The sequence below is a fragment of the Melospiza melodia genome, chromosome 19 (genome assembly GCF_035770615.1).
Source record: "Melospiza melodia melodia isolate bMelMel2 chromosome 19, bMelMel2.pri, whole genome shotgun sequence".
NCBI lineage: Eukaryota > Metazoa > Chordata > Aves > Passeriformes > Passerellidae > Melospiza > Melospiza melodia.
In genome coordinates, this window is record NC_086212.1 from 12,853,703 (window position 1) to 12,880,283 (window position 26,581).

The 26,581-nt window shown below is 47.1% G+C and overlaps 2 protein-coding genes across 4 annotated transcripts in view; one reads left to right on the forward strand and one right to left on the reverse strand.

Annotated features, from left to right (window-relative positions):
* Positions 1-638: 638 nt before the first annotated feature.
* Positions 639-17,095, forward strand: APCDD1L (APC down-regulated 1 like). The gene is made up of 4 exons (XM_063172584.1): positions 639-1,031; positions 11,353-11,464; positions 12,205-12,763; positions 14,994-17,095. Exons 1-4 carry the CDS (start codon positions 995-997, stop codon positions 15,756-15,758), a joined length of 1,473 nt encoding a protein of 490 aa, XP_063028654.1. The 5' UTR covers positions 639-994; the 3' UTR covers positions 15,759-17,095.
* Positions 17,096-17,954: 859 nt separating this feature from the next.
* VAPB (VAMP associated protein B and C) overlaps positions 17,955-26,581 on the reverse strand; it is a 37,339-nt gene continuing 28,712 nt past the window's right edge. For all 3 annotated transcript variants that reach the window (XM_063172586.1, XM_063172587.1, XM_063172585.1), the window contains one exon: positions 17,955-26,197. In XM_063172586.1, coding sequence (XP_063028656.1) covers positions 26,039-26,197 — 159 coding nt within the window. In that variant the 3' untranslated portion in view covers positions 17,955-26,038. The remainder of the gene's footprint in view (positions 26,198-26,581) is intronic.

Consider the following 26,581-nt stretch of genomic DNA (forward strand, 5'->3'; position numbering starts at 1 on the left):
GAGAGGGAATGGCTGGCATGGGCAAGCACCACCTGAGGTGGGCATTCTGACTTGCCCTCAAAGGGTCCCATATTTTTTTGTGTAGAGTGTTGAGAGGATTTTTAAGGGATTTACCCCATTCTTTTGATGACCCTGGTGATAATGAAGGGTCTGAGGGTGCCAGGGACACAGTGTGCAAGAGGACCAGGCTGTGGGGATGTGGGGACAATCCCCTCATGGATGATCCCCTCGTGGTGTGGGGCATGGGGATGATCCCCTCATAGCTTGGGGATAGAGGGACGATCCCCTCATGGCCCCGGGCTGACGAGATGATCCTCTCATGGCTTGGGGATGGAGGAATGATCACTTCATGGCGTGGGGATGACGAGACGATCCCCTCATGGCGTGGGGACAGAGGGACTATTCCCTCATGGCGTCCCACAGCGCAGACCTGGCCCGCGTTCCCCAACGGCCTCCAAGAGCTCGGGTGCCAGGGCAGCCCCAGGGCCGCAGGGCGGGTGAGGTGGGGCCGCTCCCTGAGGGAGAAGCGCCAGTCCCGAGGCGGGCGCCCACCTCGATCCGTGGTGCCGGGCCGGGACTGCCCTTCTCCTTCTCCTCCTCCTTCTCCTCCTCCTCCTCCTCCCCCGCGTGTGCGGTGCGCGGCCGCATGTGGGGCGCAGGCGGCGGAGTCTCCACCTCTTCTGGCAGCGGGAACCTGTGGCTGCCAAGCTCCATTAAAGCCATCAGCAGCCGGGGGGACGCGCTCCCCGGCGAAGGCGGGGTGGGCTGCGGTGCTTTATTTTAAAATATATACTTTTCTTTTTTCGCCCCCCCTTTATCCCTTCGCAAGGCTCGGGCTGAGCAGGACGCCTGCGGGCTGAAGCCGGGGTGCCGCCGCCGCGGGCACCGGAGCGCCGGAGGCGGCCCATGGCTGCACCGCCGGGCGCCGCGCCCCGCTGAGATCCGCGGGCACCGGCGGCGATCGCGCCTCTGGCCGGGACACACAGCGGGCACCATGGTCCGGTGCTGGTGGCTCGCAGGGCTGCTCGTAGGTAGGTGCCACTGTCGGCCGGTACCGTCCCGCGGCGAGAGGACGGGAGGGCGAGCGGGTGGCGGATCCGAGGTCTCTCATGAGGTTCCCTGTCACCTCCCTCACCCATCCGGGCACGGTGAAGGGGCAGGAGCGGGCAGGAGGGTGCAGGGGTTGGAATGCGAGGGGACTGACTTTATGGGGAGTGCGGAGGGACAGCAAGGAGTGTGCAAGAAGTGTGCGAGGAGAGCGCAGCGGACTGGGCAGGAGGATGCAGGAAAATGCAAGGGGAGTGCGAAGAGGGTGCAAAGAAGCGGCGAGGAGGGGGCGAGGGGACCAGAGGAAGTCGCACGGCGGGTCGCGGTGTGGCCGGCGCCGGGACGGGGATACCGGGGTGCCCCCGCCCGGGCAGAGGCACCTGGCGCCCGGAGCTCCCTGCCCAGGTCACTCTCGGTGCCCGCCGGCCCGGGCAGGGTTTCCCTCAGCCTCGGTGCCCGCCGGCCCGGGCAGGGTTTCCCTCAGCCTCGGTGCCCGCCGGCCCGGGCAGGGTTTCCCTCAGCCTCGGTGCCCACCGGCCCGGGCAGGGTTTCCGCGCCGTGCGCCCGCGGGCTGCCGGGGGCTCCGCAGCCCCAGCGCCGCTCGCCGGGGCAGGGACGGGAGGGAGCGCCGCGGAGCCCAGGGTTGCTGTCCCCGAGCTGCGCGATTGGGAGCGGGGACAGAACTCCTGGAGCCTTTTCCGAGGGAGTGAGCGCCGTGCAGGGGTGCCAGAAGAGCTGGCGGTCCGGTGCTGAGCTGCCCTTTGTCACCGCAGCTCGCTCCTGTCCCGCGTTTGGTGCACGGAGAGCATCGAGCAGAGTTTGGCGGCAGGAAAGGCTTAGCGGTGATTTTCACTGGAGCTGGGGATTCTCCTTGGGAGGCTGCAGCACCTGCTCTGGCAAGGGACAGCCTCACAAGTAGCCTCCTGCTCCAGGGACGTGATTGTGAGCCCCAGCTGTGCAGACAGACTCGCGGAGCAGCACAAGCTGCATCTTTGCAGCTCTCTTTCAGAAAGGCATCTTTCAACCCCACGGTTCTTGGAGCAGTTTCAGAAGAAAAGGATCTGGCTTAAGAGACCATATGGGAAAACAAAGGCAACTGTGCTGTGAAAAATACACAAAATTATTTCTGTTTATGACAAAGAGCAAAGTCTGAGGGAGACTCCTCCATCCTCAGACAGTATTTTCCTAGGAAGTGCAGAGAAGACCCTTGGTTGAGACTCCTGAACAGAAGGGACAGGTGAAAGGAAGGATGGGAGGATGTCCCTGAGGGCCCTGTGCAGTCTGGACACTGAAAATCCAGGCACCTGGCTTCTACTGCTCTTTCTACCACTTAGTTCACTCATCTGAGGTTTTGGGCAGCAAATACCACACTGGCTCGCCTCTCCAGCTCAGGGTTTAGTGATCAAGGCAAAAGAACTGTGTAGTGAGAGCTATTGGACATTACTTGCGTTAAGTGTAAAGGACCAGACTATAGAAAGAAATCTCTGAGCAGGGCACTTCTGTAGAGTTGCTTTCCTGCTCTCCTTATGTGGGATCTTTGTCATGTGTTTGCAAAATAAAGCTGAGAAATATGAATCCTCTAAGTATCTAACTAGCTCAAGTTGCTCTGCTCAGGGATCTGTTATACTGCATTATGTAAGTTTACTCACTGAAGTCTAATTAGAATAATTCTTTCTTAAATCCTTATGCAGTTTCTCTTAGTCTGCTCTAACCTAAACTCTCTGCTTCTTGCATCTGATGTCAGTGAAAGAATTTCCATTGATTTCAGTAAGAACAGAAACTGAACCTCAAAGTAACTGTTTAAATACCTAAGGCAGATCCAGAACTCGTTAAAATCAAAGCCAGCTTTGCTGACTGTGAGCAAGACTGGCATTCTGCATTTTGCATAAGGCTGAACATTAGCATGAGCATGACAGCAGTGCATAATTAGTTGAAAAACCACTTCAGTTAGGAAACTGGATCTGACTTTGGAGTCTCCTCCAGAAAAGAATCACTCATTCCTGGAAATGTCCCCAGAGACCTGCTGAGTTTTACCTAAGCTTTCATGAAAATCTGTACATTCCAATAACACTGCACTGATATTTTTCATGTGTAGCTTCTCCTACATGGTTTTAACACAAAAGATCTATTCTTGCTTTCAATGTTTATTTTTAAGTTTGAAAGTGACAATGTTGAGATAAAATAAGATCACCAGTTGCATTCAGTTAAGAGATTTGCAAGAGAATCCCATAAGTGATAGTACAACACTCAGCATAGAGATGTGTGTCTATTTACACAATAATATATCTGTTCTTACTACCAAACCAACATCATTGTCTTTGGTTCAAATATTTATTTGGTTAATGTTTACTTAGCTAATTTTTTTTACCCAGTTGGTGGTTATTATTCTTCATTTCTCAGGCCAAAAAAAAATCAACAACTAATGTGCTATGCTGGATTGTGTGATATGACTCTATTTGTTCAATAATTATAGGGTTAGCCACGTTTCAGAGTATATGGATATAGATAAAAACAGAGCTCAGAGGTAAAAAAAGCACAAGTGAAAAAAATATTGTGTGGTTTCTATATTTTCCCCACAAGCACAAATTGTTGAGTAAGGAGATTTTCAAAAGCCAGAAATTGCTGTGAAGAAAACCAAAGCTGGAATCCAATGCTAGGGGAGGCTGCATCTGGCAGAACAAAGTTTGGAAGGAGGTTTTGCTTTCAGTGGGATCCTGTGTTTCCCCACAACAGAGCATATGTCATCTCTAAAGACAAAGCTTTCATGGGTGAGACACAATCACTGCTAAAATCAACCTCAAAATTAGGAAGCACCTATACAATGCTCTTACACAAGTGCTTTGGTTTTCTTACTCATTTGCTGAGGAAGATAAGGGTATGAAAGAGAAACTTCCTGATTTTAAGTTGGTGTGTCTCAGATATAATAATCCCAAGAAACTGACAGTGAAAACGTGAGAATTTCAATGTGTAACCCTTCTTCTGTAGGCTAAGAGTGCTGCCAGAAACTGAAAATATGATTCATAGAACAGCTCCTTATCTTCCCATTTTAATTTGTGTAAGATCTGAGGGGTTAGTAAGCTGCAATCTGTGGGGTTTTTTGCTTTAAGGAGTTAAAAAATCTCATGGTTTAAAATGCAAAATTAGAGAAGTTCTGTTTCTGTGTCTTAGAAAAGAAGCTCTGATATCTATTTGAAATTCCAGAGCTTCAGGGTGTTAAGTGATAAGAGGGCTGAAATCCATCATTATTTTTGAGTTTTAGCAGGGTGATGGTGTGATAATTGTGACTTTCATAGTGGTGTTTTCTCATTTTCAGTGAATAGCTTATTGAATCATCACGGTTTGAATTCAGCTGAAACTGAATGCTGCAAAGAAGCTCAGCTCCCGTGGCACTGTTAAATAGATATTTGGATTGGTGCAACTTCTACTTAGAGCTGGTGTGAGGGGACATAAATCAACAGGAGAAGTCTCACCACAGAGTGCTTGAAGAGATTTGCTTGAGTTTAGATTTTAAAATAATGCTTTAAACTTGAGCGTATGTCAAGCACTGGAAAAGTCCCCCATGGTTTCTCCTGGGTTAATAAGAAACATTGACAAATGTGTGACATTTTGGCCTTGTCTAACTCCAAGACTGTGGTCTTTGGAAGCAGCTTTCTCCTGGCACTCTGGGATCAATGTATACACCAAGCTCCCCACTGAGACAATTGGATTCACCTTGTTCACACCCTCACTAAATCCACAAGTGCTGGACAAGCAAGTTATGGCTTGGCTCTCCCCTGTTGATACAAAAACACAATGACATGTTATTTTTAAAGCTTTTCAGAGAAAAAAAAACCCACATATTTCCCAGTTAGGCAGCCTGGAAAAGACAGATGAGAATATAAATGACAGCAAGGTTTTGCTGCAGAAAAGCTCCCAGAGTTTGTTAGTTTTGAGTAGCACAAGTCCTGCTATTAGATTATGCAGCACGTAGGTTGAATGTCAGCTCTGATTTTAGCATCTGTCGGCAGAGTTTAGGAGAACTGGAACACATCAAAACTTGGCTGATGTGGACAGGCAAAACAGTAGACTGAAATTTCAGGCTATCTAGAAACCACACCCAGACCCCAAAACACATGTTAGAAGTAACTTTAATTCTGTGCTCCAGCTGAACAAGTAACCTTTTTCTGTGGTCACTGGTGGCTCTAAGTTAAACGTGTGTGTATTGCTGCTGTGGGCTCTGGATCAGTTTCCCTCCTTTCTGCAGAGCTTTTTTCCTGAGGATGCCTTCTGCTATGACTGCTTTTGAATGCCCTTCTCATCCTTGGCTTTGCAGGAGCCAAGTAGCCTCAGAATATTAGATCCTATTAGATCCTATTTTTATTACTATAAACAGTATCCTTGCAGCAGTGCCAAGAGTCCTGTTGTGTTAGGTGCTAAATAAAGAGAGAACAAAAGGATTGTTCTTGCTTTAGTGGGTTTATAACCTAATTTCCTGGACTTAGATTTTCAGCAGTGAGTACTTGACATGGCAGGGACCTGCTGGGATTCCCAGCTGCGTCCAGCAGTTTAGTATCTATTGCAGTTGCTTAGGTCTGTACATCCCTAAATGCCTTTGTGCATCCAGCCTTCATTTCTAGTCCCGTGGAGGCCAGGCAGGGATTCTGCAGAGCAGGACAGTGAACAATGTGCTTACACAGGAGAGCAGCTGTCCCCCGTGGGAGCAGGGAACTGGGACAGCTCCATAGCAGTGGGAGACTGAAAGGCCACTCAGATTATCCTGCCAGCTCCCTGCCAAGAGCGGGCTGTTCCCTGCTGAACTAATGCTTTGCTCAATCCCTCAAATCCTGCCAAGCAAGTGGACTTAGGTTGCCTACTACATTGTGCCTCGAGAAGTTCACTCTGCCACACAAGCCACATGTTTTTCCTCTCTTCATTCACTCCCAACAGAATCCTTTTATTCACTGCAAGGAATTCCTTCCTTTCCTTGGTGTTTGTGCTTTGTGAATATTTATAGGCTGTTATCATATCCATCTTGCTCAGAAAGGCTATATGTACTCTGCTCTTTTAATCTTCCTTTGTAACTCAATCCCTCCCACCCCCTCATCATTTTTGTTGTTCTACTCTCAACTCCCGCCAGTTCCAGTTGCTCATTTTGCTTTGGGTAAATGCTGTATTTATGTTAATATTATGTGGTGGGTGGTCCTCTCTGCACTCTTGGTCCATGTGAGTGATTTAGACGTTTGAAATGAGGTTGACATTTTATAGCCAAGCCATGGCTGATTACTGGTTCTGCTCTTCAAAGCACTCCAGGAAAAAATATGCTTAGCCATCACTATTACAAATGGCCATGATAGCCACTAATAAAATGTCTGTGCAGGGGTTCAGGGTGCTGCCAAAACCTGCATGGGTGCTCTATACATCCATAACAACACTGTGGCATTAATTTCACATCCATGGGCTGTTTTTTCTGTTGAGTTTCTGACTCATCTGCATTAAAGAATATAGATGAAATATTTGCCATTTACAGACTTCAGTAAAACTGGGATCAAGCCCTTGAATCCCCTTTGCAGTGTTATGCTTGGTTGTCTTTGGGGTAAACAGCCAGAGAGGCAGTTTGAAGAAGCCATTTTATTTAAATGTAGCTTATACTGAAGAAGATCTTTGGGGTACTTCTCCTTCCTCCCCTTCCCTACCACAAATCCCATCTGTCTTGTCATCTGTTGCTGGACCTGACACTTAACGAGAAAAAGACATGATTCCATTATTCCAAGAGCAAAATATTTACTTCTCTAGTGCCTTTAAAACCCCCAGGCAACTCACCACAAGCCCTTCACTATTTTAATTTTGGATATGAGACAGATCAGGCAGTGCTCACAGCCTTAGAACAAAGCCAGGCTAAAACCATAGAATGGGATGTCTGAGCTCATGTGCCATTGTGCTAAATGTATGTAGTGAAAGTATGTTTTGGAAACTTCTCTAAAATCCCAAACTACTTGGGATTTTGGAGTCGGCTGAGTTTCCTCTTAGTGTCTGCAGGATTTCACGTGTGATTATGCTCAGCTGTGCAGAGGAAACTGAGGGTGATGCTCTGCAATGATAGCTCATGGGTAGTACAGTTACTGTGCCAGCCCTGAGGGCATAACTGAGAAACATTTAGTTCTCAGTTAGAATTTAGAATTCAAAGCATTTTATGAATATCATGAACTGAGCACCAGAATGGTGAAATAGCTAAATGTGAATATACCCATTTTACAGACAAATAAGAGAATGGATGAATAATAGAAATACTTTTCCAGAAACCAAACAGTGCTCCAGTGAAAGCACTGGCATCTCCCTCAACCACTTGACCACATTTTGGCTTCAGTTCAGGGAGGCATTACTAATCAGGAAAAATGCTCATGCACTGGCTTAATTTCAAGCACATGCTTAAGTTTCACTGCAACCAATTAGACTTAAGCGTGTGCTTAGGTCCTGTCCTGAACTGTGTTCAGTTTGCATATAGGCAAAATGCAAGGTTCTGCTGTGATACACTTTTCCATCCCCAGTGGGTTATATTTAAATTTTATAACTTTATAATATTATAATATAAAATTTATCTCTTCCCACAGAGCTGTTCTCTTGAGAATGCCTTTTTCCGAGTGAATTAAAGGCACCACTAACTTAATCTCCACACAAATGCAAGAAAAATTGATTTGCTAAATACAACCATTTTGTTTGCTCCTAAAAGAATGCTTATTCCTTCAGTGGCTAACCCCACATCCATTCTGTGTGCTCTCAGGAGAGAAAAATGCTAAAGAAACACTGTTTTGCTGTGTTAATGAAGTCTGTGTGGAAAAGTATAATTCACTTATGCAAAATACATTGATACATTTCTTATCGCCTATTTCTTTCCAGTCTGAACATTTCTCAGAAAATATCAAAGGTTTTATGTCATCTCTAGATGAAGAAATGTGTAATGCTCCGTGACTTCAGGCCCTGATCTTATCCCTGCGAATGGGTGACTAACTGAAACATTAGAATTATAAATGGGAATGATAAATTCTGGCCATAGGAGGCAATAACATGTAACAGATTAAACAATCTAGCTCTGGAGAAGAGCTGATCCACAGTAACTAATTTGTTGCAAACTAATATATGCATTTTCTCCTCCATTTATGAAGAAACAGATGTGTGACTCAACTTTGCTTTTTTCCAGAGTCAATCTGCTTGGGGGAGCACAAACAAGATTTGTTTCCAAGGAGGAATACGACAGCATTTCTCTCTTGGTTGATGGTTTTTTCCTTTAGAAGTGAGAAGTGGCTCTGCATCTGGAGCACACAGCTCTTGTGTAGCACAAGGCTCTCATTTCCAGGCTTGGCTGTTGCCTCAAAATCTTCCACCTTAATTTTACCAACAATTTACAGTGAGGAGAATTTGAGAATTTCCAGTTCTGCCCTTTTGATAATTTGATGCCATGGATCTGATTTTCCTGGAAGTGGTTTACACAAGTGAGGGTTGGAATGGTTGGTCAGCAGCTGCTGCTGGTGCTGTTTGCTCCAGGCTTGCTTGGGTTTGTGCTGATGGTGGTGACGAGCAGTTCCCAGCTCTGCCACTCCCTGCCTGGGTGCTTGTGCTGCTCCGAGGCTTTGGGCTGCTCTTTGGGATGCAGCACACATGGAAAGCTGGGAAAAGCCCCTGTTTTGTCTAAGGGCTGTGCTGGGAGCTCTCTGGAAACACTTGTGGTTAATCGATACAGACGGATGGCAAAGCGAGAGAGGGGAGAGATCACAGTTGGGCATTTTTTTAGAGTTTCCCATGAATGAGGATTTTTGTCTTGAAGATGAATTGTGAATAATTCCTTCCTCCTGCCTGAGAACTCTATAGAGCAGTTAATTTGTGTCTCTCTTAAGAAAGAGGAGCTGCTCTGATGTGCTTTACCAGGGGCTGAGTAACAGAGTGACATATGAGTGACAGCCACTTTATGCTGCTCTTGGAATAGAGAGGTGCTCTAACTACAGATTTTAGGTCTGGGACTAAACTTTTCCAGCTTGAAAGGATGTTTGGATCTGGTGGGGCTGGAGTATTTGAGAGAGAAAAAAGCAGCGACAAATTTTGGACACAAGCCAATAGCTTTTGGTTTGAGGATGCATCCAGCTTGGAGTCTTGTGCACAAATAAGTAAGACAAAATCCCTAGGAATTCCCATCATGTCAAATATTTACATTCTGGAGGCTTTTTTTTTTTTCCCCATGAAGTTTGGTCCCGATTATAAAAATTCCCTTTTGTATTGAATGTGTCAAAATGCAGTGCTTGCATTGCCAAAGTGTCTCTGCTCCCAAACAATGCAGACTATTAGTGCTTCTGCCAAGAGTAGCACGAAGGGTTCAGCGAGATATTGAAGCTTCTGCTGCAATAAACACACGCAGAGCTCAGTTTGTGACTTCACTGGGTTATATTGTGTGTATTTTATAGCTGCATTCTATGTATCTATAGACTGCACTGATACCTCTGGAGTCTTTCTGTGGTTATGGGCAAGAGCAAATTTGACCCTAATGTCCATTATTACCTCTAATACAAATACAGTTATTTCTTAGTTTACTGTATTCTCTAGGATAATAATTTTGTGTTTGTTTGAAGTGTGGTTCAGTTTGGACTGCCCTTGTTCTGATGACTCTCCAGTGTTTAGGCCTCTTAGGGCAGTCAAATGAATCTTGGCATATTGTGAGTGTGAGTTTAAAAAAAAGCCCTGGGAGTAGGGAGCACACAGGACCACAGAGTAAAGTCATGGCAGAGCTGGGGAGAGGATACAGATCCCCAGCTCCTCATGGCTCTCCTAAATAGGCACCCATGGGGCAGCCTCACACACACTGCAGCTGCCAAATTAGAGGTTTAACTAATAGCAGTGGGTTTTGTCATCCCATATTTTTCCATTTTCAGATGAATCACAGGAACTGCATTTTAGGAAGCACGAGCGCAAGCAATTGTGAAGGAGTTGGCTGTGCCTGCTGACCTTGTCCAGCCCTTAAGGATGGTGAGAGCAGTGCAGTTGTGAGCCTGCTCCCAAAAGAGCCCTGAACTCTAATAATGTGACTTTCCAGCTGTTTCATACACTCCAGTGCAGGGTGAGGCACCAGAAAATGCAAGGCTGGTTTCCCTGGCCTTTGGGTACTGCTCTCCTGCTTCACTGGGGGCTTCCCTTTCCAAGTATTTATTCCTTTTGTGGTAGTTCAGGCTTTGTGTGCTCAAGTCTACACAAATACATTTCAAGTGCCCTGAAAAACCTTCACAAATGGCAGCACCATAGTGAAGTGGCTGAATTTGTCCATCAGATAAAAGTCTGAAGTTATTGAGTGGGATTCCCTCTCCTTTTAGAAGGGTTTTAGCGGGGCTCCTTCTCCAGGAGACTCTGACTTGCACAGCAGACATTTAATTACTGAATTCCTCCTACCTGACTTGGTCCAGAGCTTGTATATTGTGACTCTGTGTGTTCATTTCCTTGACTGAAGCACGGGATGTGCAAACCTTTCACATCCTCATTCAGTGGGAAGGCAACACAGAGATGTTGGATCTTTTGTTCCAGCTGATAAGTGGGCTAGAAAGCAACCTGTGTCCTAACACTGGTATGGAGTGAATAAAAGTTGGCTTCAAAATGTCCAGCGCACTCCTGGGTAAAATGCAAAGTACAGCTGGAGCAAACAAACCCCATCTGGGCTCGTAAAGCCCTGGCTGGGCTGAGCTCCACTGGAACCAGGGTCAGTCATACCACAGAGAATCAGTGGGGGTTCGGGAGGAGCTTCACCAACAGCTCATTCCGTGGTGCCATGAAGAGGGAAATCCTGAGTTTCTCAGAGAAGCAGGCCCGCAATGAGTGCCACGGAGAGCTTAAGCAGAGAGTGAATAATGCATAGGAATATATGTACATATGTGTGCGTGCATGCAAAGGTCTTCAGGATTTAGCTGAGTGTTCACACATTCCCTAAGCCAATAACATCCGTTGTTATGGGAAATGAGGTAAGTGACAGAATTACTGTCCTTATGGCGGGCGACAGGCGAGGCCAGCGTTCCCATGCTGTAATTCCCCGTTCCAGCCACTGCCTCAACAATAGCATCAGAGGGGAAGAACACGAACAAAGAGCGCTCCTTGTTATTTGAAGATTTCATCTAAAAACCAGTTGGATTCAGATGAAACTCAAATCGGAAAACTTGAGTGAACTAAAACCCCGTGCGTCCTTAGCTCAGGGTTTGGTGCTGAGCGGGGTCCGTGCACTGTCGGGGGCTCGGCGGTCGGGGGGCTCCGCTCGGCGCTGCCCCGGCCGCGCTGACCCCGCGGCCCCTCCGTGTCCCGCAGCCTGCGCGGCCGCGGAGCCGCCCTGCCGCCAGCAGCTGCGCCACCTGCAGGACAGCGCCGGGATCGCCGCGCGGCTGCCGCCCCGCCTGGAGGGGCGCTGGGTCTCCACCGGGTAAGGCACCCCCGGAGCCCGGGTAAGGCACCCCCAGGGCCCGGGTAAGGCACCCCCAGGGCCCGGGTAAGGCACCCCTAGGGCCCGGGTAAGGCACCCTACACCCGGGTAAGGCACCCCCAGGGCCCGGGTAAGGCACCCCCACACCCCGGGTAAGGCACCCCCAGAGCCCGGGTAAGGCACCCCTAGAGCTCGGGAACGCGCCCCTAGAGTCCGGGTAAGGCACCCCCAGAGCCCGGGTAAGGCACCCCCAGGGCCCGGGTAAGGCATCCCCACACCCCGGGTAAGGCATCCCCACACCCCGGGTAAGGCACCCTACACCCCGGGTAAGGCACCCCCAGGGCCCGGGTAAGGCACCCCCAGGGCCCGGGTAAGGCACCCCCAGGGCCCGGGTAAGGCACCCTACACCCCAGGTAAGGCACCCCTAGAGCTCGGGAACGCGCCCCTAGAGTCCGGGTAAGACACCCCCAGAGCCCGGGTGAGGCACCCCCAGAGCCCGGGAACGCGCCCCAAACCCCGGGAAGGCACTCCCAGACCCTGGGAACCTGCCCCTCTCCCCTGACAATGCGCCCTTAAAACCACGGGGAAGGCACCCCAAACCTGGGAAGGAACATCCATCTCAAGGCACCCCAGATCCCTGGGAACTCGCCCTTAATACCTGGGTAAGCCACGTCCTTCTCCTGGGAAGGCACCGCCATCCACTGGGAGCGCATCCCCAGACCTCGCTGCCTTCCCCACAGGTGTGAGGTGCGGCCGGGGCCCGAGTTCCTGACCCGATCCTACCTCTTCTACACCAACCGGCTCTTCAAGGCCCTGCAGTTCTACTACTGGGACCCGTCCTGCCGCGACCCTTCCTACTCGCTGGTGATCAAGGGCAAGCTCCGGCTGCGCCAGGCCTCCTGGATCACCCGCGGCGCCACCGAGGCCGACTACCACCTGCACAAAGTGGGCATCGTGTTCCACAGCCCGAGGGCCATGCGGGAGGTGGCCTCCCGGATCAACCAGACCTCAGGCGAGGGCTGCCGCGGGTTCCTACCCCCGGGGCGCTCCTGGGCTCCCGGAGCCCTGTACGAGGTGCTGAGCGCCAAGACCGAGCGCGACTGCACCGCGGCGCTGGGCTTCGCCATGCACGAGCTGAGCCTGGTGCGGGTGGAGGGGCACTTGCAGCCGCTGCTGCAGCCGCAGCACAGCGGGAGCCGCGTGGTGGAGGAGCTCTACCTGGGGGACATCCACACGGACTGGGCCGAGAGGCTGCACTACCGCCCCACCGGCTACCAGCGCCCCTTGCAGAGCGCCCTGGTAAGGATGAGGCCTTTGCACAGTCCCCTCCTCGCTGTGTCAGGGCTTGGCCAGCAGTTCCCTGCCTGTTCCAGCCGCTCCTTGCGGCACTGGGCCCCCGCAGTCCTAAGGACACGCGGGTGAGGTGGGGTGGGAACCTGGGGCACGTGGGGCTCACCCTCTGCCTCAGCAAAGCAACACGGGAAACAAGGCTGCCCTGACATGGGCCTGGAGCTACCAGCTTTTGTTTGGCCGTGTTTTCCGAGGAAATGCATTTTCCTTGTCTCCAGCACCAAAGTCAGTGAAGGCTTCAGGCTGCACATTGTTAGAGCCCGTCTGCTCTGCCCTTCATTTGCTCTGCCCTCTCCTTGCTCCTTGGGGTGTGCTCCCGGCTGAGGGGAACAAGGGATCTGCCTTTAGCTCTTCAGCCCTTGCTGCAATGCCAGTAGCACAGGAACTTGTCCCCAATACAATAATGTTATTACATAGGACTTCCATTTTGATGTACATAAAACTGAACAGCAGACTTTGGTTGCCTTCTATTCTATTTTGGTTTATAGCAACTTAGTTTATTCCCACGAAAGCAGCTTTCCATCCGAATTGAAGCTGATCAAATCAGAAATATGATGGTGAAAAAATCTCTCTGAACTTTTTCAGATAGAAAGAAAATAAAAGAAAAAAAAATTATTTTGGGGCAGCATTTCCCCACACCTTGAACCACACCAACTGAACTTCGAAAAACACAGAGCAACACTCCTCTCCCTCTCAAAAGTAACATTCTCAAATTGGTTAAACTTGTATTATCTTGGGCCAAAACCATATATATGAGCAAAACCAGATGGTAAACATAAACACTTTTAAAAGTTAATTTAAAACCAAACCTAAAGATACTGAAATTCACTCTCTGAATGCAGCCCTGTAATTAATCAGCCAACAGCTCTCCAATGGACCCGCACATGATGTCACCACTTGGCCATAATTAGAAGCTGCCATACATTAGAAATAACTTCACACGACTGGTTTAAGCAAGTAAGGGTTTTGGCTCTATGTCCACAGTGATAATTTTATTGGGCACAGGATTTTTCTTTTTTAATTTTTTTTTTTATTTTCTGTGAACTGACATCCATTTGCCAGTGCTAGCGAGTTACACAGGTATGGCAGAAATTATTTTTTAACTCTCTTTTTGAAAATATCACTCTTTCCCCCTTAAATTTATATCTGTTTTAAAGAAACCTATTCTCCCCAAATTACCTTTCATTATCAAAGAATTTCCTGCCTAAGGAGAGCATATATATTTGCCAACTTCTGGGATTATTTAGCCATAATGTACTGTGTACTGTCAGCACTCATTACTGTGACAGTAGCAGTAAAGCAAGCTGAAAATGACTAAATTACAGTAGACTCCAATCAACTTGCATGTAAATTACCCACCCTACAGTTAACTACTGAGTTATTTAACCTTCTTGCCTATGACAGTTCAGTAAAGATTAGCTCGTGTTCTAGAAAATTATATAATGTTCCAACCCTGCTTATTTAAAAATAAATCAGTTGTGATATATGAAGTACAAGAAAAATTTCCAAGCTACACAAAACCCCTGCTGGCAGCGGATCAGGGCAGGGCTGGTTTGACTCAGAGCTCTGCCCCGGCGGGGAAGGGAAGGTCAGGGCCTCCTTCTGCACAGGGTGCCTGAGTTTCCTTCCCCTGTTCTGGCTGCTGGGAAACCCTGCCTCCTTCCCGGCTTATCCCGGTCCTGCCCCGCACCCCTGGATGTGGGACCAGGGGCAGGAACGGGGCCAGGGGAGGCAGAACACCTTGGGCTGTGCTGGAGGTGCTGCAGCCGCAGAGCTCTCCCCGGCCAGGTGTCACCTCGGCTTCATTGCCAAAAGCTGCGGCGTGGTTCTGTTCTGGCACCGCCCGGCGCCCTCATCCTCACCCGGCTCTCCATGGAAACCTGATGGGAGCACCCCGATGTCCCCAGGGAGCGCTCCCCGTCCTGGCAGCGGCTCTGCCCTTGCCCCGGGCTCCTCCCGGGCTGTCCTCAGCAGGGCACAGCGCGGTGTCCTTCGGCTACCAGAATAGCAAAGAGCAGGGCAGCGCTTTATCCCTTAATCTGCTCGGCGGCCCTGCCAAGCTCCCCGCAGCTCGCACCCTGCTGCGGCCGAGGGGAGTCGCAGCTTTTGAAATATTCTGGAAGGGTTTTTTATTTTTATGCTTCCCAGTTGCAGAACGGTTATTTTCTGTCTCCTGCAGCACCACGTGCACCCCTGCCCGGCGTGCGGGATCATCTCCAGGGCCGATGAGCATCACCCCCCGATCCTGCCCGCCCGAGCCGCGCTGCCCATGCAGCTCAGCGGCAGCTGGGTCAGCACCCACTGCGAGGTGCGCCCGGCCGTGCTCTTCCTCACCAGGTACTTCACATTCCACGGCAACAACCACACCTGGGAAGGGCACTACTACCACTACTCCGACCCGCTCTGCAGGCAGCCCACGTTCACCATCTACGCCTCCGGGCACTACAGCCAGGGCATCCCCTCCTCCAAGGTGCGCGGCGGCACCGAGCTGGCTTTTAAGGTCACCCGGGCCCGGGTGACGCCCATGGACCAGGTGACGGTGCTGATGCTCAACTCCTCGGAAGCCGGGAGCTGCGGGCTGCAGGGCTCCTGGAGCGCCGGCGTGGAGCAGGATATCACAGCCACGAACGGCTGCTTGGCTCTGGGCATCAAGCTGCCCCACACCGAGTACGAGCTGTTCAAAACGGAGCAGGACACGCAGGAGCGCAGCCTCCTCTACATCGGGGAGCGGCCCACGGACGGCTCCAGCCCCGACAGCCCCGACAAGCGACCCACCTCCTACCAGGCCCCTCTGATCCAGTGTGCTGCAGCCTCAGAGGAATTCTCCAACTACATCAGTCTGAAATACGTGGGAAGAAAGGATGCTAACGGGATTGAAGCACTAAAACCTTTGCCTGTGGCCTTTTTATTGTTTATAGCACTTCTGTATTTAAGATGGGACTAGTTATCTCTTCAGGTACAATGCAGAATTCAGATAAATCTTGGTGCTAGCGTGATTTTTATATCCTTCAGATGAGCACATCTGGAATCAGTTTTACTCAGATTTGGAAACACTTTTTAAAAACACCCAATAGTGAACGAAGCCAAGGAGATATGCCTGACTCCACACTGTTTGTCCTGTGGCTTTATTGCCTAATCTCCCCTCTTTGCGTGCAAATTTAATGTACTGACACGGATGCACTGCACATTGCAACAGATAATTTAGCAACATGAGGGGGGAAAATAGTGACATCAATTCAAATTGCTGCTTTGAGCTTTTGACATTGCTAAGATTTAATCAAGAGCTTGATTCAGATGTAATTCAAACATCCCAAGTGTTGGCTGCTGAGTTTCTGTGAGGTTAAGTTCCCTCCCATCACACTCCTTTTTGCTGTTCATGCAAATTTAATCTGCAGAGTCAGTCAGCAATAAACAGTCAGCAAGTGTTCTTGAGAAGGGCACGGTTCACATGCCTCTTGCAGTTTACAGATATTTTCTGCACTTTGCCTGTGTATGTCACACACAGGGACCCACAAACAATCTTTGCACTTGGAGATGCCCCAAACAGCTCTCACTGAGGGCTCGACTTTTCCACCTGACCCCGGGCATAGATTACAGTGGATGGAAAACACTTCTGTGCACAGCTCAGAGCCTCAGCATTCCCTGGCTGCAGCAGTGCATCCCTGCTGTGTTACCCAGGGCAGAGCTGGCCTGGCTGTGAGCCACCAGCAGTGTCCCCGTGTCACTGCTGCCCTGCCCAGCACAGGCACTGTCACTGTGAGCCCTGGGAAGGGAAAGATCCCTCATCCCTCTCAGGCCATGCATTCCCACTGCCTCCTCTGCAGTTCTGGCACAGCAGTTGTTAATCCAGCTCTCCTCTCAAAGTGTCACTTCCAGCCTCGTTCCTGTACAGATGTTTTATAAATCTGCCTCTGGTGAACAATGAGCTGAAGAGATGCTCAGATCAGACAGCACAGTCAGGTCAAACTGATTCCTACTGACATGCAGGACAAACTATGAAATTATATTCCCTGTCTGCTGCAGCTAAGCATCATATAACTTCCTTGAGAAGCCCTTCTCCAGCAGCTAAATCCTCTCCAAATAAGCCTATATATCTTACCCACAAAAGATATTTTGTTAAAGCAGCTATGCAATAGCCACCTTCTTAATGCTGTATTTACGAACTTGCAGCTTGTACTTAGATAAATTATGGGGTTTATAACACAAAAATACTTTGGGGGGATCTGTACATTAATAATTCAAATGAGAAGCTTATTAAATGCATTACAGTTGTGACATAAATGTTGTCAGCATGTTCACATGTTCCAGGCATGACCCAATATTAGTCATGCACATGAACAGTTCTACTTGAAGGTGATACACAAAAGGGCCAGGCTTGGCTGCCTTGCCCTGGGTTCCCTCCCTAATCCCTGGAGACTTCAGCAGACAAATCTTATTTCCAATCTTGTAGGCTGTGCTCTGTTCCCTGCTGCTGCACGGAGACCCACGGGCCACTGAAGGGATCTCAGAGCAGGTGGTGTCTCCTTGGGGATGTTCCCTTCAGGATGCTGAGAACTGGGCAAGTCCTGGGCAGCTCAGCTGCACCTCCTGAGAGCCACACACTGGCAGAACTTTTCCTTCAGGAGTTTCCCATCACTGTGCTCAGCACAGCCCAGGGAGAGGCTCCTGTGGCTCCCATCAGCACAGGTACCTGTTCTGCAGGACACATCCCATGGCAGGCACAGGAACAGCCTTGTGCTGCCTTTGGAGCTTGGCTGGGAGAGGGACAAGGCAATTCCTGCTGTACATTTACCCCCATGAATCAGAGTTGTGTGCAGATACTTTTTTCATTTACATGCCACCAAAATGGATTAAACTTAACAAGAGTCCAGGCCCTGCACGGTGTAAAAGCTCTTACAAGGCCACAGATCCTCTCCAGGTGGGGATGAGATTAAAGTGGTGTGAAACACCATCCCACACTTATGCAATGTCAGCACAAGCCCTTGGGAGGCTCTGCCCTGCAGCAGCTCAGGCACCACTGGCTCCAGCAGCACCAGCGCCCCACTGCTCTGCTGGCAGCACTGCCCTGTGAAACCTCATCAGGAGCTCCTTCCCCCCTCTAAGGACACCTCTGAGAGGAAAAAAACCCACAGAAGAGCTATTTGCATAAATATCATAACTTTTATTGTTCTGTTCACAGTTTTTGAAGACACATTCCTAAATTACACAGTTATTCTCTCTTAAGAATTTGTGCCTTTTTCCAATTTGAATTTGCCTGGCTTTGACTGCCAGTTGGTGATTCTTGTGTTGCTTTTTAAGATCAGAGAGCTGCAGTGTGCAGTATTTTCTGCCTGTGAAGGTACTAGTGCACTGTAATCAAGACAGTCTCAATTCTAGTAGAAAATCTCAGCCAACTGAGTTTTCTCTCACCCTCTCTAAGGCATTTTCACACTCCACCAGTAATTTCTGAATCATATTTTTTGCATCCATTCCAATTACTCAGCTTCTCTTGTAGAATGTAAATATCCAAATTGCATCCAAAATTCCCAACTCTCCCAGCTGAGACATACAGAAGGATAATCACTTACAGCTAACAGTAATTAAAAACAAGAACACATTGGTATTCATCAGGCTTTTACCCTGGGACTGCACTGGGAATGTGCATGGAGCTGTTCTCATTCTGGTCCTGGCCATGGATATTTCTGTAATGTTTTATCAGTAGTGATTTTGTGCTGTGTTCCTCAGTGATCTGGAACCACAGAATGTGCCAGGTCCCTGCAGAACCCTGCTCTGGGCATCCCCATTTCATGGTGGCTGTGTCTGAGCTGCAGCAGTGTGTGACTGAGGGAGCACACGGCTCTGCAGGGCCCTGACACACCCAGCTCACTCTGATCCCAAAGGAACCCAAAAGACAGAATGAGAGGACTCACACCAGGCTCCATCAGGAACATCCATCTCCTTTGCCATCTCCTTCCAGGCTGTCCCACTGCCCACCCCCAGCAGCAGCTCCACACTGCCCCAGGCTCCTCCCTTCCAAACGCTCATCGAGGTTTTTGGGCCTCCTGAATTAAAAACTGTTAATTTTAAATCCTGACCATTGCTAAGGAATGACATCACCTTTCCAGTTCTCTTACATCCCTAGGTTTTATCTCCTGCATCTATTTCTTAACAGTTCTTATCCTATTGCAGATTTCCTCTGAACTTCAGCTCCTCATCACCCTCTCCAAGCACTCCAACCCAGATTTTTATTTTCCTTTGGGTTGTGCTTTCCTTATTTTCTGCATTTCCTAACTCCCATTTTGAATGGATTGCTGTCTGCTTCCCTTTTTCTTATTTGTTTTATATTACTTTCCATCTAATTTTCCCTCTCATTTCATCACTGAAGTAGGATGGGCAGTTAGCCAAAGTTGTCCCCTTTCTCAATTGCAAAATTATTGTTTTTTGGCCATTTAATACCTTTCACTTAGAAAACTGTCAATTCTACTTCAGTTTTTCATCTAATTTCCTCCCCACTTCCAGATCTGGTATGAAATTTGCTCAGATATGCCCTTTTGAAGCACCAATTAAATTTATTAGCAACTCACATGGCTGTTTGCTGAGCTCCACTGCAATCAGGATTCCAACCTCATTTCTGACATTCATTTATCTTTATCTGGCATAAACAAGACCAAATTAATTTCATCCTTCATGTCTAGCACTGCTCCAGAAAAACAGGTCTAGGACACAGACCAGGAGCTTTAATCCTGACTACTGGATTCCTTTCCACCACAAAACAAATAAATACATTTTTACTGTCCCTGTGAAAACCCAAGCCAGTGTGTGCTGGAAGTTGATGGTAACAGGCACATGTATCTTAGTAAACTCTTCCACATTCACTTCTCTTAGAATAATTTTTTAAAAGATTAATTATTTTTTAACCACCCCAAAAATAAAAAATAAAATAATTTCCCAAGTCTCAAACAATTTTCTGGCTTCCTGCACTGAGACTGAGCCTTCAGTACCTTCTTTAATATCACAATCTCCTCAGACAAGCTGCCTTTCCAATTTTCTGCTTCTTTAGCAGGTGCAGAAGTTTAAAGTGGGAGCCAAGTCTGCCAGACAAACAGTCCTGGGTCTGACACAAAGCTCAATTAACAGTAACTTATTTTTCCAATTAATCACCTTCATGCCTCCCTGTTTAAAATACCTCAGAATGCATTTTTGCATTCTAGATTTCCCAGATAAAATGAAACAAAAAAAATCTGAAGCACTTTTGGATACATTAACAGCATTGTGCTACTGCTTTGTTTGAGAAACAATCCACATGGAATATCAAAGTCTGTCCCACACTATAAATAAATCCACTGCACTGGAACAGCAGGGGGAAGCTGGAGACAGAAAGGAGATGGGTGACAAGGCTTGTTGCTCCAAACTCCCCAGAGAGTGAGGAGGAAGAGAAAACAAAGAGGAAGCAGGAGGTGAGTGAGTGGCTGTGGGGATGGGGAAGGCACCAGGAGCAGCCAGGTCTGTGCCAGGGAGAGCCCAGGCAGGGCAGGGCAAGCCTGGAAGGGTGATGGGAAGAGAGACCCAGATGGAAAAGAGGCAGCAGGGAAGAAAAGCCATTAAAGTGCTTGGCTGAACAAGGTTCTTTGCCAAGGAGCAGGGAAGGAACGAGGATGACTTGGCCTGGAGCACAGCGCTGAGGGAGGGGATGGAGCGAGATCTGACAGCTCAGGCAGAGCAGAGCAGGAGGCAGATTGGGCAGCAGAGCCTCCAGCCCCCACAGAAATGCTCCTCTGGGCTCAGCACTGAGGCAGAGACTCCTGGCTGCAATCACACTTGTGTGTGGCCTCCCAGTGAAATGTGGAAACAGAAATTGCTGCTTCAGCTCCGGGTTCCTCCCCAGCAGGAGCTCAGGTCAAGAATGGGGATCCACACACAAACACAAAGAACTCCCCCAGCACACACATGGGGGGTTACACCCAACACCACAGTGCCACATTGGAAATCAACTTTAAAAAATCTATTTATACATAACTTCAGAGAATTTAGGGTTCTCCAAGTCCAGGCACACAAAGCTGGGCAGTTTTGGACAATTTCTGAGCAGTGTCAGCTCAGTTTTTGATCACTGAAATGATCAGACACTGCAATGTGCTTCCCAAACTCACAGAGCACAAACCTGGTTCTGCCATTTCCTACCTCCTGAGTGCTTGACTTTGTACAGCCTTAATAAGGGTCTTTCAAAAGTAGCTCTCTGTGGGTAATTGTGTGTAGGACATTTGCCAAACTAAACATGAGGGAGTTCAAGAGGCTTTTCTAATCTTGTGAGTTTATCCACTAAAGAAAAAGATTTGATTAAAAAAATGAAGTACAGCTAAACTGGGAACAATACTTTACTACAGGCTGTTCTTCATAGGCACTTCAGAATCTTGAAAAAAAACCCACAAAATTAGGAACTTATTAAATCAGAATGAAATGTACCAATGCAGAAACATAAACAGAAATGCCAGATGTATAATGTCAACTTGTAATACACAGCTTCAATTATTTCTTCTTAATTCATTTGTTTTCTTAACTTCTTTTGTTTTGCTCTCTGGAAAAGGCCATTTTCTAATGACAGATCACAGGAGGAAAGATCCAAAGTTCAAGTTTACTCCAAGGAAAAGCAGCCTCATTTCTGTGCTCACAGACCCCGTGTCCCTTTTGTGCTTTTCACTCTGTGGAGGCTTCAGGACAAATCCAGGCCTGGACTGTAGCAAAGAGAGCTATGTGGAAGTTTAGGAAAGGTTTTAAAGTTTTACTCTTCAAGTACAAATGTGAAATTAGTTCTTGAACAGGAACTGAAGCCACAGGAAATGGCAGAGTGAGTGACAGGACACAGTCACCAGCAAGTGTGCAGGTGTGTGCTCACTGGAGTACCACGTGCAAGATTCCTAGCTGGCTCTCACTTGTGTTATTTTAAAAATAATCTTCATTTATCCAGTAAAAACCCCCAACCCATTAATCAACCAACTTTTATAGTTAAGCAGATTTGAGCAGTGGAAACACAATTACTTTGTTCTGTGAAGCTGATCTTCTCCAAATCCCAAACACATAAACTGAATTTCACCCACCACCTGTCACTTCTCAACTTGCTCACTCCAGGACTTGGGCCAGGGATGCTTCCCCATTCCCAAACCTGGCACAGTGGCTCTCCAGGCTCTGTGCAGCACCAGTGCAGCACCAGTGCAGCTGTGACCCAGCCACAACAAACAGGAGCCTCAGAGTGTTGTTTTACAGGGGCTTTAATTTCAAATGAGGGATTTTTGGTGGTGCTTTTTTCCTCACTTACTTTTTATAGAAAACAGAACTCAGGATGTGGAATTTCAGGGTATCACATAGGGCAAGAGAAATATAATTTCAAATTAGGAGCACTACAGTGAAGCCACTATTGTGCCTGAAAATGAGGGACATTCCACTGAAGAGGCAGAAGTGCCATCTTCTGAAGAAAAGGGATGACAGTTTTCTTCCACTGGCAATGAAACATCAAGTAAGCCAAGACACAAATGATCCATTCCTTGTGCACACCACGATGTAAAATTGCTGACAAGAATTGCAAGTTCACATGTGCAGCAGATACAAACCCTTCATAGTTTATTGATGAAAAGAAATTCTAGTGAATTGCAAAGTGAAGCTCCAACTTTATCCCACTAACAGCATTTCAGGAGGAAAAAGTAACACCACCACTGAGCTTTACAATCCTGTATTTTTAGAAAATGACATTATGGTACATCAATCCCCCTCAACATAACAATATGACATGATCTTGCTCTTCAGCCCCCAGGCCACTCCCCAGTAACCTGAGCTGCTCCTGGCTTGCAGTGCAGCTGTTCCAGCTGTGCACTCCCAGCTGACAACTGCCATGCACAGCAATAGTTATGATCATCCATGCACGGAGTATTTGCTTTAAGATGTGGAGAACTACATCTCAAAATAGAAGAAATCATTTTCCATTTGTTTCCCAGCTCTAGGCTTTGAGATATTTCAGGTTTCTGTTTATCCCAAATTCGCCCAGAGTGCACCAAGCAGCCTCTGCTAGGTGTTACAAAAATCAACAATGAATGTGCAAGTGGTCATCTTAAAGTAACAGCAAGGACAAGAATTAGATTAGTAATAACTTGATTTCTACTACCATGAATCAATCACAGGTTTCTAACATCTGATGTTGTGTGAGGACCCCAGACAATTATCTTATTTAGAAACTCTACATTTTGTGCACAACTTCCTAAGATACACAGTGTCCTTCAGAATAATTCACTTTCTGGGAATACTTCATGACAACATTTGCTCTTGTGTTGCCATGAAAGGAACAACTTACAAAAAGAGCCAGGTGGCTTAGGAATATCCATCCAATCTATATTTGCACTCTATCTACAAACTGGCCTTTTAGGAACCTTGGAAGAAAAAAAATCCTTAAGATTTCTCTCTACTGCCTATGAAGGAAGGGTTTGGTCAAACAGGGGCTGAGAATTCCCCTGATCAGTGACTTTATTTCAAGCTCAGCAAAGCAAAGCATTACCCAGACAATTCAGGGCTACTGTGTTCAGGCTCTTGTGAAAAATGGTGAGCGAAAACCTCAGGATTTTGCTAAATTCCAAAATACAAGCAGTTAATTTAAGAGTCTTGTTTAGGACTGATGGTGCGGGTCAGCCCAGCTGCAGGTTACAGATGTCACCAACACTGAAATCCTCTCCTGGTCTCCTTGCTCAGTGGAAAAGCATGAGAAGGTTTTCTGGGACCTCTTTATGATCCCAGAGTGCAAACACAGGCACAGCTCTGCTCATGAACAGCTCCAGGCTGGCTCAGATCACCAAGAGGTCCCTGCTGAGCACTGGGGAGGACAGAGCTGCTCCTGGCTCTGCCCTGGGCCAGCAAAGGCAGCTTACACTGGGTGTGAAACCTGCCTGAACATTGCTTCAGATACCCTCACAGGAGACCAGTTTAAATCTAAAATCCTCCCCCTTTATCCTGCAAAGATAGCAATTTTTTTTTTCTTAAACCAACCACTTTTAGGCTGTTTTTAAGCTGAACAAAGGACTCAAAAAAACCTTATTTTTTCAAAGTGAATCAGAAATTCTGATAAGAAAACAAGATATTTACAGCCACTTAAAAAAAAATCTACTTCATATCTCAGTCTTCCTTCAGCAAAGGTTTTCTCAAATATATTCTTCAAAGCCATGAAAATTAATTTTGCAGTGTCACTCACAACCTTGCCTTTCTGTAAAGAATGCTTCATTAGAAAGTTTTCTTCAGCTTCTACTGCCCAGGCAGTATCTTCTTTATCAATTCTGCCCAATTTGTCCCATGAACTCCCTGCTTTGTCCTTTCCAGCTCCTCTCCCTCCTGCCCTGCCCTTTGCAGCCAGGCTGCAGTGGCTCTGTCCCTTCCCTCTGAGCAGACAAGGCACCAGCACTTCAAAATGCCAAAAATACACCTCTCCTTTCTATTGAATCTCCTAGAAATACTTCCAGACTCATGTTCAGAAGCTGAACACACCAATCACAAGGTTTTTTTTCCCACCTATTTTTCTTATTAAGCCTTACATTAAATTTCACTTATTTGCACTTGCAGACACAAGTGGGACAAACACAAGGTCAAGGGTGCAGCAGAGAGGCTGCAGCCCCACAGCTCTCACAGAACCCCAGAACAGGCAAGGAATGACAGAAGTCATCTGTAAAAGACTCAGCCTCATCTTGTAACATGCTACAACAAATTTTGCCACTGAATGGTTTTGGGTCTCCCATTTGAGAATAGATGTGAATTTACCTGCTCAAAAACTGTTTAATCTATTGAATCCATCATGTTAAAACACACTGAGTTTGCTTACACACCTTGTGGTAAAAGGAAGCTTAGAAACAAAATCTCCTGATTCTAAAGGCGCTGTCAAGTGTCTGAACTGCTGAACCCAACTAACCTGGAAGGTGGGATGTTACCTTGTACCTCAGCATGGAGACTCTGAACAACTTTTGTGCGTCAGGCTCACCATGGGATGGTTTGCTTTGATATTAAAATTAGTCTGGAAAAAAAGAGAAATTCACCCTGAAATCAGACTGCAAGCTTCCTTATGCTATGAACAAAGCTGACAAGAGAACACTGCTTCCTCCCCACCTCTAAAACTGTGAGAACAGGACAAAAGTAACAAAGGAAACATTAATTTGGGGGCTTTATTTAATTTTTCTTTTCTTTCTTTTTTTCTTTTTTTTTTTAAGATGCTACATAGTCAAACAAGATTGGTCTTTTTACGGCATAGGACTAATTTACTACTGATATCTTTGTTTCTCCCCTAAATAGACTTATTTACATACAAGAACAGTTTCCTGACCACTGTTTTTCCCAATGCTCAGATGATCAAAACTCCCAACAATGGTGTAGTGCCCAAAACATCAGGAGGCAGAAGAATCTTGCACCACTACAGCAGCAAATTTTTAGTTCTCGTCACTGGCTTTGAACAGGCGCCTTCTCATACCACAAAGAATCAGTCAATTTCGTGATAATAAGGAAACATGAGATGAAATACATTAAATAAGTCAAATATGCATTAAACATCTCTGAATAACATTTTAATTCAACTAAATGAACCAACAGCAATGTAGCTTGGTCCCTTGGTGAGAACAAGGCATTGACCTTTATTCTGAACGAGCCCCTCGGTGCTGCCCAGCTCCCTCAGTGCTGCCACACCCAAGGCTTTGCAGCTTCTCACTACTCACTGAAGTGCCAAGAAATTGGTAACTTGCACAGAGTTGAAGACACTGACAGAAACTGTTAAATTCATGAGCAGAATGGTGGATTAACGTATTTTACAGAAGTTATCAACACCTCCTGCCTAACCCAGCTCCAAACATCCCTAGGGCCAGCTCCAGCAGTGGAGGAAGAGATTTTTCTAGTTTTCCTTTTTTTTAAATTTTTTTTTTTTAAAAAGAGGTAATCCAGCAACATGTACCAGGGCCTAAGAATGTTTAAAATGACATATACAATATTCCATTGTAGTGTTAAATCAGGATTTTCTCCCCCCTTCATCATTGAAGCATATTCTCTTTCATTCATTCCCTCACCGTACATTTTGAACTTTCTAGATTATGTTACATAGTATTTGTGCAGGGGTAATTTAAAGGCAAGACCTGTGAGATGTCATACATTAATTTTTTTTTTAAACATTGTTATGAATAAATTTAATCCAATGATATGGCAGAACCATCAAACCAATTTACAATTTCCAGCATGCTGCCTCTACAAGGCTATTTTTCCTATAATTACACCAAAGACAAAGAACAAAACCACCAAAGCAAGTAGTCTGGAGCTGAGCCCTTCGTCCTTGACAGCAGCTGCAGAAGGAGAGATTGGGTTGTTTGTCTGGGGTACCTTCCTCATCCGCAGTCCATCTTCTTCCTAAAGGAGGAGAGATTGGTTATCTCTACAAAAAAAAAGCTTTAAATATTCATATTTAAATGATATTCTTGTATTTATTTGGGTGGGTGTTACAGAATAGGTGAAAGCAAATTGACAGCTAAGTTAGAGCTCTGTGTCCTGAATGATCCTGAGAAGGAAGGGCAGTGAGGCAGGAGGGGAAAGCCAAGGGAGGGGGGAAGCACTGAGGAACCTGCAGGAACTCCTGCCCAAAGCCATCTGGAGATGGCTCCAGAACTTCAGAAAAATGATGGAGGAAATGCCATGAAGGTGCTTTTCTTGCTCTGTAACAAAGGTGCTGTTGGGGAAAACGTTTCTTAGTATAACTAAGATGAAGTTGCATGTTTTTCACAAGCCAAGGCAATT